The sequence below is a fragment of the Entelurus aequoreus genome, linkage group LG27 (genome assembly GCF_033978785.1).
Source record: "Entelurus aequoreus isolate RoL-2023_Sb linkage group LG27, RoL_Eaeq_v1.1, whole genome shotgun sequence".
NCBI lineage: Eukaryota > Metazoa > Chordata > Actinopteri > Syngnathiformes > Syngnathidae > Entelurus > Entelurus aequoreus.
The window spans coordinates 6,223,448-6,239,355 of NC_084757.1; the positions used below are offsets into that span (position 1 = coordinate 6,223,448).

The 15,908-nt window shown below is 45.4% G+C and overlaps 1 protein-coding gene across 1 annotated transcript in view; it reads left to right on the forward strand.

Moving 5' to 3' along the window:
• The window catches only part of nfic (nuclear factor I/C), an 82,297-nt gene extending 70,358 nt beyond the window's left edge, over positions 1–11,939 (forward strand). The window contains exons 12-13 of the mRNA XM_062038753.1: positions 614–702; positions 11,658–11,939. Coding sequence (XP_061894737.1) covers positions 614–702; positions 11,658–11,678 — 110 coding nt within the window. The 3' untranslated portion in view covers positions 11,679–11,939. The remainder of the gene's footprint in view (positions 1–613; positions 703–11,657) is intronic.
• The last annotated feature ends 3,969 nt before the right edge of the window (positions 11,940–15,908 follow it).

Below are 15,908 nucleotides of genomic sequence, written 5' to 3' on the forward strand. Positions count from 1 at the left end.
GTTCACCTGTGGGATGTTCCAAATAAGTCTTTGATGAGCTTTTTCAGTCTTTTTTGCCACTTGTGCCAGCTTTTTAGAAACATGTTGCAGGCATCACATTCCAAATGAGCTAATATTTGCAAAAAATAACAAAGTTTGTCAGTGTGAACATGAAATATCTTGTCTTTGCAGTCTATTCAATTGAATATAAGTTGAAAAGGATTTGTTGTATTCTCTTTTTTATTTACCATTTACACAACCTGACAACTTCACTGCTTCTGTACTTATCCAGCCCTAGAATGTAGTTGTCCAGCCCTAGAATGTAGTTGTCCAGCCCTAGAATGTAGTTATCCAGCCCTAGAATGTAGTTATCCAGCCCTAGAATGTAGTTATCCAGCCCTAGAATGTAGTTATACAGCCCTGGAATGTAGTTATCCAGCCCTAGAATGTAGTTGTCCAGGCCTAGAATGTAGTTGTCCAGCCCTAGAATGTAGTTGTCCAGCCCTAGAATGTAGTTAGTAATATTGCAACACACTGCGCTCATGTCGGATCAACAATAACAATGTGTTGTTGTTGTGTTTGTGCTGTGTAACACAACAACTGTAAACATTGCATCACTGATGTCATCACACAGCGTACTCGGCCCCCGGCACGCCCCCCTCCAGCCGTTCCTCCTTTGTCGGGGTCACGCCTCGAGACCCCGGTGGACTCTACCAAGCCCAGGTGGGTGCTGCTCCTTTATAGACATGTCAGCAAGTGTGCAGGTAGAGCTGTATGGTGTAGAGTCAGTGTGCAACATGGAGCTGTGCGCTGCCATCTAGTTGATGTAGGTCAGTGTGCAACATGGAGCTGTGGGCTGCCATCTAGTTGATGTAGGTCAGTGTGCAACATGGAGCTGTGCGCTGCCATCTAGTTGATGTAGAGTCAGTGTGCAACATGGAGCTGTGCGCTGCCATCTAGTTGATGTAGGTCAGTGTGCAACATGGTGCTGTGCGCTGCCATCTAGTTGATGTAGAGTCAGTGTGCAACATGGAGCTGTGCGCTGCCATCTAGTTGATGTAGGTCAGTGTGCAACATGGAGCTGTGCGCTGCCATCTAGTTGATGTAGGTCAGTGTGCAACATGGAGCTGTGCGCTGCCATCTAGTTGATGTAGGTCAGTGTGCAACATGGAGCTGTGCGCTGCCATCTAGTTGATGTAGAGTCAGTGTGCAACATGGAGCTGTGCGCTGCCATCTAGTTGATGTAGGTCAGTGTGCAACATGGTGCTGTGCGCTGCCATCTAGTTGATGTAGAGTCAGTGTGCAACATGGAGCTGTGCGCTGCCATCTAGTTGATGTAGGTCAGTGTGCAACATGGAGCTGTGCGCTGCCATCTAGTTGATGTAGGTCAGTGTGCAACATGGAGCTGTGCGCTGCCATCTAGTTGATGTAGGTCAGTGTGCAACATGGAGCTGTGCGCTGCCATCTAGTTGATGTAGGTCAGTGTGCAACATGGAGCTGTGCGCTGCCATCTAGTTGATGTAGGTCAGTGTGCAACATGGAGCTGTGCGCTGCCATCTAGTTGATGTAGGTCAGTGTGCAACATGGAGCTGTGCGCTGCCATCTAGTTGATGTAGGTCAGTGTGCAACATGGAGCTGTGCGCTGCCATCTAGTTGATGTAGGTCAGTGTGCAACATGGTGCTGTGCACTGCCATCTAGTTGATGTAGGTCAGTGTGCAACATGGAGCTGTGCGCTGCCATCTAGTTGATGTAGGTCAGTGTGCAACATGGAGCTGTGGGCTGCCATCTAGTTGATGTAGAGTCAGTGTGCAACATGGAGCTGTGCGCTGCCATCTAGTTGATGTAGGTCAGTGTGCAACATGGTGCTGTGCGCTGCCATCTAGTTGATGTAGGTCAGTGTGCAACATGGAGCTGTGCGCTGCCATCTAGTTGATGTAGGTCAGTGTGCAACATGGAGCTGTGCGCTGCCATCTAGTTGATGTAGGTCAGTGTGCAACATGGAGCTGTGCGCTGCCATCTAGTTGATGTAGGTCAGTGTGCAACATGGAGCTGTGCGCTGCCATCTAGTTGATGTAGGTCAGTGTGCAACATGGAGCTGTGCGCTGCCATCTAGTTGATGTAGGTCAGTGTGCAACATGGAGCTGTGCGCTGCCATCTAGTTGATGTAGGTCAGTGTGCAACATGGTGCTGTGCACTGCCATCTAGTTGATGTAGGTCAGTGTGCAACATGGAGCTGTGCGCTGCCATCTAGTTGATGTAGGTCAGTGTGCAACATGGTGCTGTGCGCTGCCATCTAGTTGATGTAGAGTCAGTGTGCAACATGGAGCTGTGCGCTGCCATCTAGTTGATGTAGGTCAGTGTGCAACATGGTGCTGTGCGCTGCCATCTAGTTGATGTAGGTCAGTGTGCAACATGGTGCTGTGCGCTGCCATCTAGTTGATGTAGAGTCAGTGTGCAACATGGAGCTGTGCGCTGCCATCTAGTTGATGTAGGTCAGTGTGCAACATGGAGCTGTGCGCTGCCATCTAGTTGATGTAGGTCAGTGTGCAACATGGAGCTGTGCGCTGCCATCTAGTTGATGTAGGTCAGTGTGCAACATGGAGCTGTGCGCTGCCATCTAGTTGATGTAGGTCAGTGTGCAACATGGAGCTGTGCGCTGCCATCTAGTTGATGTAGGTCAGTGTGCAACATGGAGCTGTGCGCTGCCATCTAGTTGATGTAGGTCAGTGTGCAACATGGAGCTGTGCGCTGCCATCTAGTTGATGTAGGTCAGTGTGCAACATGGAGCTGTGCGCTGCCATCTAGTTGATGTAGGTCAGTGTGCAACATGGAGCTGTGCGCTGCCATCTAGTTGATGTAGGTCAGTGTGCAACATGGAGCTGTGCGCTGCCATCTAGTTGATGTAGGTCAGTGTGCAACATGGAGCTGTGCGCTGCCATCTAGTTGATGTAGGTCAGTGTGCAACATGGAGCTGTGCGCTGCCATCTAGTTGATGTAGGTCAGTGTGCAACATGGAGCTGTGCGCTGCCATCTAGTTGATGTAGGTCAGTGTGCAACATGGAGCTGTGCGCTGCCATCTAGTTGATGTAGGTCAGTGTGCAACATGGAGCTGTGCGCTGCCATCTAGTTGATGTAGGTCAGTGTGCAACATGGAGCTGTGCGCTGCCATCTAGTTGATGTAGGTCAGTGTGCAACATGGAGCTGTGCGCTGCCATCTAGTTGATGTAGGTCAGTGTGCAACATGGAGCTGTGCGCTGCCATCTAGTTGATGTAGGTCAGTGTGCAACATGGAGCTGTGCGCTGCCATCTAGTTGATGTAGGTCAGTGTGCAGCTTGCTGCATTGCAGCTAAAGTGATCTAGAAACTTCTCGGCGAAAAACGCCGAGCCAGCAAAAGCGCACGGTAAACACACACACACCGCAGCCGAGCGTGTGTGCGGATCATTGTAGTCGCGTTTGAGCCTTTCTAGTGGAGCTTGGAGTTTGAGTGGAGTCATAACGACTTATTGTTGACTTTTTTGTGGATGTGTAGCACTTTGTGTCATGGCCTGCTGAGAACCTCCTCTGCTGCGGACTGATGCTTCTCTGCAACATATTCATGTGCTTCTCAAACTTTATTTTCACCCAGAAGACACTTGACTCTCCAAGTACCACCATATTCATCTACATTAAAGTACAGTAGCACAGTAGGCTTAAGTATTCATTAAAAACTAGGCAGTGGTTTATTTAGCGAGTATAATGAATACTTTTGGCCAATGTAACAAACACAATGCACAATCATAGCGTATTTGTCAGATTATAAGGCACACTTAAAATACTTTCATTTTCTCAAAAATCGACAGTGCGCCTTATGTAGGGATGATGTTCGAAACCGATTCTCCCGGTTGTTCGATAAGAAAAGAACCGATTCCATGGACTCGAATCCCCTTTTTGAGAACCGGTTCCCGTTATCGAGGCCACTATAGTAAAGAAAAAGAGTTGGTTCTTTATTCGAATCCCTGGGAACGAATTCCAAATGGGCAATGTTATGCCCATTTGATTGTAGACTCTTACTGACACCTTGTGGCGATATGAAAATACTACGCGTCATTAGTTGGCGACGTCAGTTCAGTTCATGAGACAATTGAGAAGTAGACAAGTTGTGTTAGCTCTTACAAGCCTTGGAAAAGATAAGTCTGTAAGTAAACTGTTTAACTTGTTTATGTAACTCAATATTAAGGTGGAAAGTGGTTAAGTTTGATACTAAGATGTTTATTGAAAAACGATTTTTGTGCACTGTTTCAATGGATGTTTTGAGGACTTCAAATGGCTGCCAGTCGTGTATTTCCACCATCGAAATAGTTTCAACACTCAGACGTATTTGTTTGATGATAGTATATTATTTACAATTTTTAGTATATTAGTATATTTAGTATATTATTTACAATATTTACATATTGTGTATTACATTTCAGTATGTTAATTGAATCACATAGCTTATACATTTGTCATTGTGTGTATTTCAGTTTTAAAAAAACAGTCCAGTGCAAGACAAAAGTAAAGATAGGAAAAGACAAAGCAAGATCAACAACAATAAAGAGCCTAAATAGAATAATCTGCTTTGGAACTTTATTAGACATCTTGGATTGTTTGTTAGCTGTCTGCCTGTGTGTGTAGTTAGTATGTTCCAATAGCAGCAGAAGTGCACTTTTTGGAGAGCTGTATTAATTTCAGTTTTGTGCCCAAGGGACTGTTTTTATTTAACACTATATTATTATTTATACACCTATAGTGATCATAGAGACAGGTTGTTTTTGTGTTACTGTATATATTTGTTTTTCCGAAAAATCCCACTTAATATACTTTGGGCAACAACAGTCAATATTTATTTTTTTTATTTTTTTGGGAGGGTAACAATCAATATTTATTTTTTATTTATTTATTTTTTTTCTCAAAAAATAAAAGTGAGCTTTTGTTAAACCAAATATTGTGTTTTTTTCCGTATACAACAACCTATCTGGATTCGGTAAGAGAATCGATAAGGAATCGGTTCGATAAGAGGATTCGATAATGGGCTCGAACTTGATCATTTCTTATCAAACATCATCCCTACACTTAAAATCCTTTCATTTTCTCAAAAATCGACAGTGCGCCTTATGTATTTATTTATTCTGGTTGTGCTTACTGACCTCCAACCAATTTTATGTGGCACACCGTGTACAAAATGTGATCAGTAAATGGCAGTCGCACATTAGAGATATGTGTGGACTGCAAGTTGATGCCTGTTCAATAAATGACGCAAGCAAGACCAAAAACGTTGATGTTTCATTGAGAATATAGAACATTACACACGGCGCTCAACAATCTGTCAAAATGTTTTAGTACGACTTTGGTAAGATACGCAGCCACACCGCTTGATGGATTGTCGGCGCATTACGACTACCATAGTCAGACGTGCTGTGCTTCCACATACGCTATTATTATGGGGTGTGTATAAGGACTCCAAATTGGCACCTACTAGGAGACATATTATCTGGCGTTTTGTTTCGACCTATTATGCAAAGTCAACTTCCCCTACCTATTGGTTCCTGCTATTGGGTATTTGGGATCTGCATAAATCCCGAAAATGTTTAATCAAATTTTGGAAGCAGATTATACACGTATTGTGTAAATGTACCCAAAGTGCCTTGCGCGCGGTCGCCATTGTAGTCCACGCCCTAGTCAATAAACTAGTTTTTTCCTATCCTCTTGTTGTGGGGCTACAACCAAAGATGGCGGGAAAAGACGCTGTCGAAGTGGAGGCACGTAAATAAGACCGCCCACCAAACTGTGCATCCTGAAGAGACTTTAAGATGGTCTGTAAAACATTTTGAACAACATTACATGTTGTGTAGACCACAAGGACATGTTTCAAATGTAGGAACACAATCATACGACCCCTTTAATGTGCCTTAAAATCTGGTGCGCCTTATGTATGAAAGTTGACCCGTTAATTGGCAGTGCGCTTTAAAATCTGGTGCGCCTTATGTATGAAAATAGACCCGTTCATCGGCAGTGCATTTTGTAGGATGGTGCACATTATGTATGAAAATGGACCCGTTCATTGGCAGTGCGCTTTATACTCTGATGCGCCTTATGTGTGAAAATAGACCCATTCATCGATAGTGCGCTTTATAAACTGGTGCGCCTTATGTATAAAAATAGACCCGTTCATCGGTAGTGTGCCTTGTAATCCGGTGCGCCTTATGTATGGAAATAGACCCATTGATCGGCAGTGGCCTTATAATCCGGTGCGCTTTATGTATGAAAATACACTCGTTCAACGGCAGTACGCCTTATGTGTAAAAAATTATTTATGTATGAAATACATTGGCAGTACGCCTTATAATTTGGTGCGCCTTATGTGTAAAAAATTATTTATCTGTGAAAGTAAACTCATTCATCGGCAGTGTGCTTTATAATCCGGTGCACCTTATGTATAAAAAAAATCCTTTATGTGTGAAAATGGACTTCTTCATCGGCAATGCGCTTTATAATCCAGTGCGCTTTATGTATGAAAATAGACCCGCTCATCGACAGTGCGCCTTATGTATAAAAAATCCTTTAAGTGTGAAAATGGACTCGTTCATCGGCAGTGCGCTTTATAATCCGGTGTGCCTTATGTATAAAAAAATCCTTTATGTGTCAAAATGGACTTGTTCATCGGCAATGTGCTTTACAATCCGGTGCGCCTTATGTATGAAAATAGACCCGCTCATCGACAGTGCGCCTTATGTATAAAAATCCTTTATGTGTGAAAATGGACTCGTTCATCGGCAGTGCGATTTATAATCCAGTGCGCTTGATGTATAAAAAAAATCCTTTATGTGTGAAAATGGACTTGTTCATCGGCAATGCGCTTTACAATCCGGTGCGCCTTATGTATGAAAATAGACCCGCTCATCGACAGTGCGCCTTATGTATAAAAAATCCTTTATGTGTGAAAATGGACTTCTTCAACGGCAATGCGCTTTATAATCCAGTGCGCTTTATGTATAAAAATAGACCCGCTCATCGACAGTGCGCTTTATGTATAAAAAATCCTTTATGTGTGAAAATGGACTCGTTCATCGGCAGTGCGCTTTATAATCCGGTGCGCCTTATGTATAAAAAAACATCCTTTATGTGGGAAAATGGACTTGTTCATCCGTAGTGCGCTTTATAATCCGGTGCGCTTGATGTATAAAAAAAATCCTTTATGTGTGAAAATGGACTTGTTCATCTGCAATGCGCTTTACAATCCGGTGCGCCTTATGTATGAAAATAGACCCGTTCATCGACAGTGCGCCTTATGTATAACAAAACCTTTATGTGTGAAAATGGACTCGTTCATTGACAGTGCGCTTTATAATCTGGTGCACTTTATGATGTGAAAAACAGGGTAATCAACACTGATACTCCATACAGAGTACAAATTGCCAGACGTTGGCGCCCACGTACCAGCGGTGGTGTGGGTGAGAAGCAGTGTGTCAGACGCATGTAGCGAGGTGTGTAGTTAGTAATGTTGTGCTGCGTCAGACGCATGTAGCGAGGTGTGTAGTTAGTAATGTTGTGCTGCGTCAGACGCATGTAGCGAGGTGTGTAGTTAGTAATGTTGTGCTGCGTCAGACGCATGTAGCGAGGTGTGTAGTTAGTAATGTTGTGCTGTGTCAGACGCATGTAGCGAGGTGTGTAGTTAGTAATGTTGTGCTGTGTCAGACGCGTGTAGCAAGGTGTGTAGTTAGTAATGTTGTGCTGCGTCAGACGCATGTAGCGAGGTGTGTAGTTAGTAATGTTGTGCTGTGTCAGACGCGTGTAGCAAGGTGTGTAGTTAGTAATGTTGTGCTGCGTCAGACGCATGTAGCGAGGTGTGTAGTCAGTAATGTTGTGCCGCGTCAGACGCGTGTAGCGAGGTGTGTAGTTAGTAATGTTGTGCTGCGTCAGACGCATGTAGCAAGGTGTGTAGTTAGTAATGTTGTGCTGCGTCAGACGCATGTAGCGAGGTGTGTAGTTAGTAATGTTGTGCCGCGTCAGACGCGTGTAGCGAGGTGTGTAGTTAGTAATGTTGTGCTGCGTCAGACGCATGTAGCGAGGTGTGTAGTTAGTAATGTTGTGCTGCGTCAGACGCATGTAGCGAGGTGTGTAGTTAGTAATGTTGTGCCGCGTCAGACGCATGTAGCGAGGTGTGTAGTTAGTAATGTTGTGCTGCGTCAGACGCATGTAGCGAGGTGTGTAGTTAGTAATGTTGTGCTGCGTCAGACGCATGTAGCGAGGTGTGTAGTTAGTAATGTTGTGCTGCGTCAGACGCATGTAGCGAGGTGTGTAGTTAGTAATGTTGTGCTGCGTCAGACGCATGTAGCGAGGTGTGTAGTTAGTAATGTTGTGCTGCGTCAGACGCATGTAGCGAGGTGTGTAGTTAGTAATGTTGTGCTGTGTCAGACGCGTGTAGCAAGGTGTGTAGTTAGTAATGTTGTGCTGCGTCAGACGCATGTAGCGAGGTGTGTAGTTAGTAATGTTGTGCTGTGTCAGACGCGTGTAGCAAGGTGTGTAGTTAGTAATGTTGTGCTGCGTCAGACGCATGTAGCGAGGTGTGTAGTTAGTAATGTTGTGCTGTGTCAGACGCATGTAGCGAGGTGTGTAGTTAGTAATGTTGTGCTGCGTCAGACGCATGTAGCGAGGTGTGTAGTTAGTAATGTTGTGCTGTGTCAGACGCATGTAGCGAGGTGTGTAGTTAGTAATGTTGTGCTGTGTCAGACGCGTGTAGCGAGGTGTGTAGTTAGTAATGTTGTGCTGTGTCAGACGCGTGTAGCGAGGTGTGTAGTTAGTAATGTTGTGCTGCGTCAGACGCATGTAGCGAGGTGTGTAGTTAGTAATGTTCTGCCGCGTCAGACGCGTGTAGCGAGGTGTGTAGTTAGTAATGTTGTGCTGCGTCAGACGCATGTAGCAAGGTGTGTAGTTAGTAATGTTGTGCTGCGTCAGACGCATGTAGCGAGGTGTGTAGTTAGTAATGTTGTGCCGCGTCAGACGCGTGTAGCGAGGTGTGTAGTTAGTAATGTTGTGCTGCGTCAGACGCATGTAGCGAGGTGTGTAGTTAGTAATGTTGTGCTGCGTCAGACGCATGTAGCGAGGTGTGTAGTTAGTAATGTTGTGCCGCGTCAGACGCATGTAGCGAGGTGTGTAGTTAGTAATGTTGTGCTGCGTCAGACGCATGTAGCGAGGTGTGTAGTTAGTAATGTTGTGCTGTGTCAGACGCATGTAGCGAGGTGTGTAGTTAGTAATGTTGTGCTGTGTCAGACGCGTGTAGCAAGGTGTGTAGTTAGTAATGTTGTGCTGCGTCAGACGCATGTAGCGAGGTGTGTAGTTAGTAATGTTGTGCTGTGTCAGACGCGTGTAGCAAGGTGTGTAGTTAGTAATGTTGTGCTGCGTCAGACGCATGTAGCGAGGTGTGTAGTTAGTAATGTTGTGCTGTGTCAGACGCATGTAGCGAGGTGTGTAGTTAGTAATGTTGTGCTGCGTCAGACGCATGTAGCGAGGTGTGTAGTTAGTAATGTTGTGCTGTGTCAGACGCATGTAGCGAGGTGTGTAGTTAGTAATGTTGTGCTGTGTCAGACGCGTGTAGCGAGGTGTGTAGTTAGTAATGTTGTGCTGTCAGACGCGTGTAGCGAGGTGTGTAGTTAGTAATGTTGTGCTGCGTCAGACGCATGTAGCGAGGTGTGTAGTTAGTAATGTTCTGCCGCGTCAGACGCGTGTAGCGAGGTGTGTAGTTAGTAATGTTGTGCTGCGTCAGACGCATGTAGCAAGGTGTGTAGTTAGTAATGTTGTGCTGCGTCAGACGCATGTAGCGAGGTGTGTAGTTAGTAATGTTGTGCCGCGTCAGACGCGTGTAGCGAGGTGTGTAGTTAGTAATGTTGTGCTGCGTCAGACGCATGTAGCGAGGTGTGTAGTTAGTAATGTTGTGCTGCGTCAGACGCATGTAGCGAGGTGTGTAGTTAGTAATGTTGTGCCGCGTCAGACGCATGTAGCGAGGTGTGTAGTTAGTAATGTTGTGCTGCGTCAGACGCATGTAGCGAGGTGTGTAGTTAGTAATGTTGTGCCGCGTCAGACGCATGTAGCGAGGTGTGTAGTTAGTAATGTTGTTCCGCGTCAGACGCATGTAGCGAGGCGTGTAGTTAGTAATGTTGTGCTGCGTCAGACGCATGTAGCGAGGTGTGTAGTTAGTAATGTTGTGCCGCGTCAGACGCATGTAGCGAGGTGTGTAGTTAGTAATGTTGTGCCGCGTCAGACGCATGTAGCGAGGTGTGTAGTTAGTAATGTTGTGCTGCGTCAGACGCATGTAGCGAGGTGTGTAGTTAGTAATGTTGTGCCGCGTCAGACGCATGTAGCGAGGTGTGTAGTTAGTAATGTTGTGCTGCGTCAGACGCATGTAGCGAGGTGTGTAGTTAGTAATGTTGTGCCGCGTCAGACGCATGTAGCGAGGTGTGTAGTTAGTAATGTTGTTCCGCGTCAGACGCATGTAGCGAGGCGTGTAGTTAGTAATGTTGTGCTGCGTCAGACGCATGTAGCGAGGTGTGTAGTTAGTAATGTTGTGCCGCGTCAGACGCATGTAGCGAGGTGTGTAGTTAGTAATGTTGTGCCGCGTCAGACGCATGTAGCGAGGTGTGTAGTTAGTAATGTTGTGCTGCGTCAGACGCATGTAGCGAGGTGTGTAGTTAGTAATGTTGTGCCGCGTCAGACGCATGTAGCGAGGTGTGTAGTTAGTAATGTTGTGCTGCGTCAGACGCATGTAGCGAGGTGTGTAGTTAGTAATGTTGTGCCGCGTCAGATGCATGTAGCGAGGTGTGTAGTTAGTAATGTTGTTCCGCGTCAGACGCATGTAGCGAGGCGTGTAGTTAGTAATGTTGTGCTGCGTCAGACGCATGTAGCGAGGTGTGTAGTTAGTAATGTTGTGCCGCGTCAGACGCATGTAGCGAGGTGTGTAGTTAGTAATGTTGTGCTGCGTCAGACGCATGTAGCGAGGTGTGTAGTTAGTAATGTTGTGCCGCGTCAGATGCATGTAGCGAGGTGTGTAGTTAGTAATGTTGTTCCGCGTCAGACGCATGTAGCGAGGCGTGTAGTTAGTAATGTTGTGCTGCGTCAGACGCATGTAGCGAGGTGTGTAGTTGGTAATGTTGTGCGCGTCAGACGCATGTAGCGAGGTGTGTAGTTAGTAATGTTGTGCCGCGTCAGACGCATGTAGCGAGGTGTGTAGTTAGTAATGTTGTGCCGCGTCAGACGCATGTAGCGAGGTGTGTAGTTAGTAATGTTGTGCCGCGTCAGACGCGTGTAGCGAGGTGTGTAGTTAGTAATGTTGTGCCGCGTCAGACGCATGTAGCGAGGTGTGTAGTTAGTAATGTTGTGCCGCGTCAGACGCATGTAGCGAGGTGTGTAGTTAGTAATGTTGTGCTGCGTCAGACGCATGTAGCGAGGTGTGTAGTTAGTAATGTTGTGCCGCGTCAGACGCATGTAGCGAGGTGTGTAGTTAGTAATGTTGTGCCGCGTCAGACGCATGTAGCGAGGTGTGTAGTTAGTAATGTTGTGCCGCGTCAGACGCATGTAGCGAGGTGTGTAGTTAGTAATGTTGTGCTGCGTCAGACGCATGTAGCGAGGCTTGTAGTTAGTAATGTTGTGCGTCTTTCTTTCAGTCTTGGTACCTGGGCAACTGACTAGTGCACAGTGACACACTACATAAGACGCACCAGCAGTGAGCCACATTGACTCTAAATGGCTCTCAACATGGATCCTGTGCTCGGTGGGTGTGAGAGGCGGAGCTTCCCCAGGTTGGACGTCAAGCCTTTAACCCCGCCCCCCCGCAGGTGCTGCTTATTATATATGCAAATAAGCCTTGCTTCACCCTGTAATGACTCCTAATGAGGGAAGAGCTCTTCATTAAAAGTTTCTTTGCACTTTTTTTTTTTTTTTTGGAAAGAAAGCGAGGAGAGGAAAGTGTTACGCTTCCTCCTGAGAGAGAGAGAGAGGAAGTTTTTGCTTTGGACTGACAATCATCACCCGGCTGGAAGCCTCAAGTTGCTCCGGAAGACTTTCGTTTTGTAGCGCAAAAGACGCCGGGCCACGCCCACTTCTTCAACGCCGCACATGAAGTGCGGGCCACGCCCACTTCTTCAACGCCATGCATGAAAGCATTTAAAGCGGCGGCCCGAGGCCGAGCGAGGACGTCTCTCAGGAGTCGTGGATGTTTCCTTTGTGACCCTCCCCTTCCGAGTCGGACTCGGAAGGCGGAGCCATGAGATGGAAAAAGGCGGAGCTAAGACTTTTTTTACATTTTTTTTTCTAACTTCAGCAAGGACGGCTGCGCTGTTAAGACTTGTATTTTGCACGATATGTCCTACGCCACAGTATGTGCCTTGCCTTCAGCTCAACAAGAGGAGGAGTGCATTGTGGGAACGCAAAGAAGCTTTTCATGGTACCGCTTCTAGAAAAAAAAAAAAAAAAAAGCTGCATGTGCGATTGCTTGATGCTAACTAGCCTAGCAGGTACTCACTTTAAGTTGGCAGCATCTTATTATTTTTTGAAAAAGATGCGTGCGTTTGTAAACAATTGAATCATCGCCGCCCCCCCCATCCAGATTCAATACAAAATCAGTCGGAAGTCCGTCCTGAACACTGCCCCCTGTGGTTTCCAGCGGTACTGCAAGGCTTGGCGCGTAGATAAGTGAGCTAAAGTTAAAGCTGCAATAACATTTATGCTGATTGTCCTCTCGAGCAGTGGTCCCCAACCACCGCACAGAGACCATGACATCATTTATAATCGTCCGCATTTTCTCCTACTTCACTTTTGACACCGCAATAAGCTTGTTCATCCATGTATTACACAACTCCTGGTAGGAAGTGGCCATTTGCTAGATTTGTTACATCTTCGTTACCTGGGACGATGCACATTAATAAACATATCACATGTAAAGGTGCCGAATTGTAGCCAAAAGTTAGGTTCCATCTGCAGGTTGATGACCTAAGATCAGGGCGGATCAGGAACAAAGTAGCCATAGTAGCTAAAGTGCATAAGGCAGATGGAAAAGTGCTAAATTGTTGCATATAATAATTGTGCTGAAGGTAGAAAATACACATCTCCTTTGGCCTAGTAGGTTAAAAGGCTGGTATTAATGCACATCGTCCTATTACATGACATAACAGATGTATTTACACATGCAAAATTGGAGCAAAAAAAGCTAACAGTGTGTCTACTTATGAAATATTGCACAAAATATGAATACATAACTTTTAGAATGGAAATAGCAATCTATTGGATCTAATGGCAAGTATTTGTAGCTTTATTATATATATATATATATATATATATATATATATATATATATATATATATATATATATATATATATATATATATATATATATATATATATATATATATATATATATATATATATCCATGCTCTTGTCTTTGAATGTGATGTATCACCTATAACCCATCACATACTAAAGCCAAAAAAACTACAAAAATGAGTAAAAAACAGAAGTCTATGGAGAGCTTTTTTGCAAAGTCCAGGAGCTCCCACTAATTCAACGTTATGCTGAATTTTGTTATGTATTCATTTTTCATGCACTCATTTGCTATACGTACCTGGCACACGTGGAAATAATGCCTACATTAAACTGGTCCCCCGGTGCAAAAAAAGGTTGGGGACCCCTAGAGTCTAGAGGAGACAAGCAGTTGTAATGCTGACTCCACACAGCAGGGGGCACTGTGTGTGTGCGCTACTGGGGCCAGTCCAAGCCTACCTCACTTCCTGTCAACTCCTTTTAGGGCCGTTGTGTTCATGGACGCCGTGATTTTATTTTTGTACATACTAAACAAACGTTATTTAGGAGTGCAGTATTTTATTTTGAAAACGTACACAAACCCAAACGGTTAAATGACGTGGAAATCCATCTTTTTTGCTACTTTATGGTCATCCAATCACAATATTGGCAGTTTCAATGTCTACTTTTGGTTAGTGCCTTTTTTTCTTTTTTTTTTATATTTACAAAAAGAAATGACCCGATGGGAGTGAGTGGCGCCCCCTGTGGTTGAAATGGTGGCGATAATACTTTTAAATCTACTCCTTTTTAGATGAATGAAATTGCTTCGTTTATTCTTATTTCCTCCCACTTTGATCGCATCTTTGCGGGCCTTCACGTGCATCAAAACTCACCAATTTTTGCAATCGGATACTTAAGGGATCCCGAAGCCAAACTTCCAAAATGGGTTACATTTTGAAAACAAGGGCCAGTGGCGTCCACCGTGAACTTTTCAAGTCTCCAAAACACAAACAAGAAGTCGACCATCTTGGTTACGGTCAGCCGCCTTTGAGCCAGAAAGCGGGGGTCGTACTTCAACCAGCTCGTCCTGGAGTTGCGGTTAAAATGACAAATTGGGAGGGAATTTTGCCTTCGCCTTAGGATGTGGGCGTGGCACGGCGCCAAACTCTGATCTGATGGCTCGCCACAAAACTATCAACATTTATAACTTGGCTCCACAAACTGGGATCTTGATCAGACTTGGTAGAAATGATGATGATCCCACCCCAAAGCGCAGGATGGGTCTACATATACCTGTAGGTGGGCGGAGCCTGGCGGACAGAACCGCCCCTCGCCATCAACCATCAAACTGTCATTTAAGTTTGATGGTTGATGTTCACTTTAGATGATCGGATCTCCTTCCAAACTGATACGAGGCTTTTTGGTGGGGGTCTGATCGTGACTAGTCGTTGATATCGGCACCGACATCGCCACCTTGTGGTGGAAAATGATAACAGTCGTAACTTCCTTCCACGTGCTCCGATCTTCCTGAATTGTTTGATGGTGGGTCGGGGTCGTTAGCAAGGACCTGACTACTAATTCATTGTTTGTTTTCATACAAAACATCAAACTTTTAATAAGCCACCAGAAGCTATAAATATCTCTAGACAGGAAGTGACGTAGTCTTCAGGCATGCGATGGGGTGTAGACTAATCTTAGCTCACGTTCAGCGTCAGCCTTTGCTCTGATTGGCCGTTGTACGCCTGGCCAACGAGCTCTACTCCAGCACTATGATGGTGGGGGAATGCTAGGTGTCTAAAAGGGCAGGACAGACTTTACTAGTTGGACTAGTGGCCGAGCCGTAGAGCGGTGGGGATGACGATGAGCCGTGGTGGTACGTCCACTTGAAAGGCAACTCCTGGCAGGAGGATAAACTTGATGCACTGCAGAGAAGAAAAGGGACATCTTGAATGAAGACAGCACAGTACCAGACCAAAGCCACTTCTAAGAAGAAATAACATTATGATTGTCCATTGAAAATGGACTTTGCGTCCCTTAAAGGGCTTTTTGTCCCCCAAACCAAAGCTGACATTAATGATCCAGTAATGATTGTTCCTGATGTAATGTTTTTCTTTGTTCTCGTGTCCGCTAATTGCCGCCTCTTTAGCCCTCAACAAACAGCAGACCTGTCAGGTTTAAGCACCAAACTATCTATTAAACAGAACAAGAAGCAAAGTGTCAGGCAGAGACAGAGTTCAATTTTGCTAATGAGGAGAAGGCATGGAGCTGCACACTCAGTTGCAGTCTCACCCTACGCTCTGAGGAACAGCCCACGCGCGCCTCTATTTATTCAGTTCAGGAGTTCCCTGGTTACATGGCTGAGGCGGCTTCTAAAGGGAGGAGTCACACATTATGGCTTCTAAAGGGAGGAGTCACACATGCCAGCAGCTCAGTACGCACAATACGTGATTATTCAGAACGGAATGTGCTGGAGGCCTTGGGATTGCGCCCTGTCTCTGCCTGCTGTTGATACGCCTTATCTTCGTTGAGGTGCTGCTTCGTCCTTGGCTGTTAGCAAGCTGAAAGACAGGAAACATCTGCGGCGAGGCCACTCCTCACATTGCAGTGGAAGATAACAAG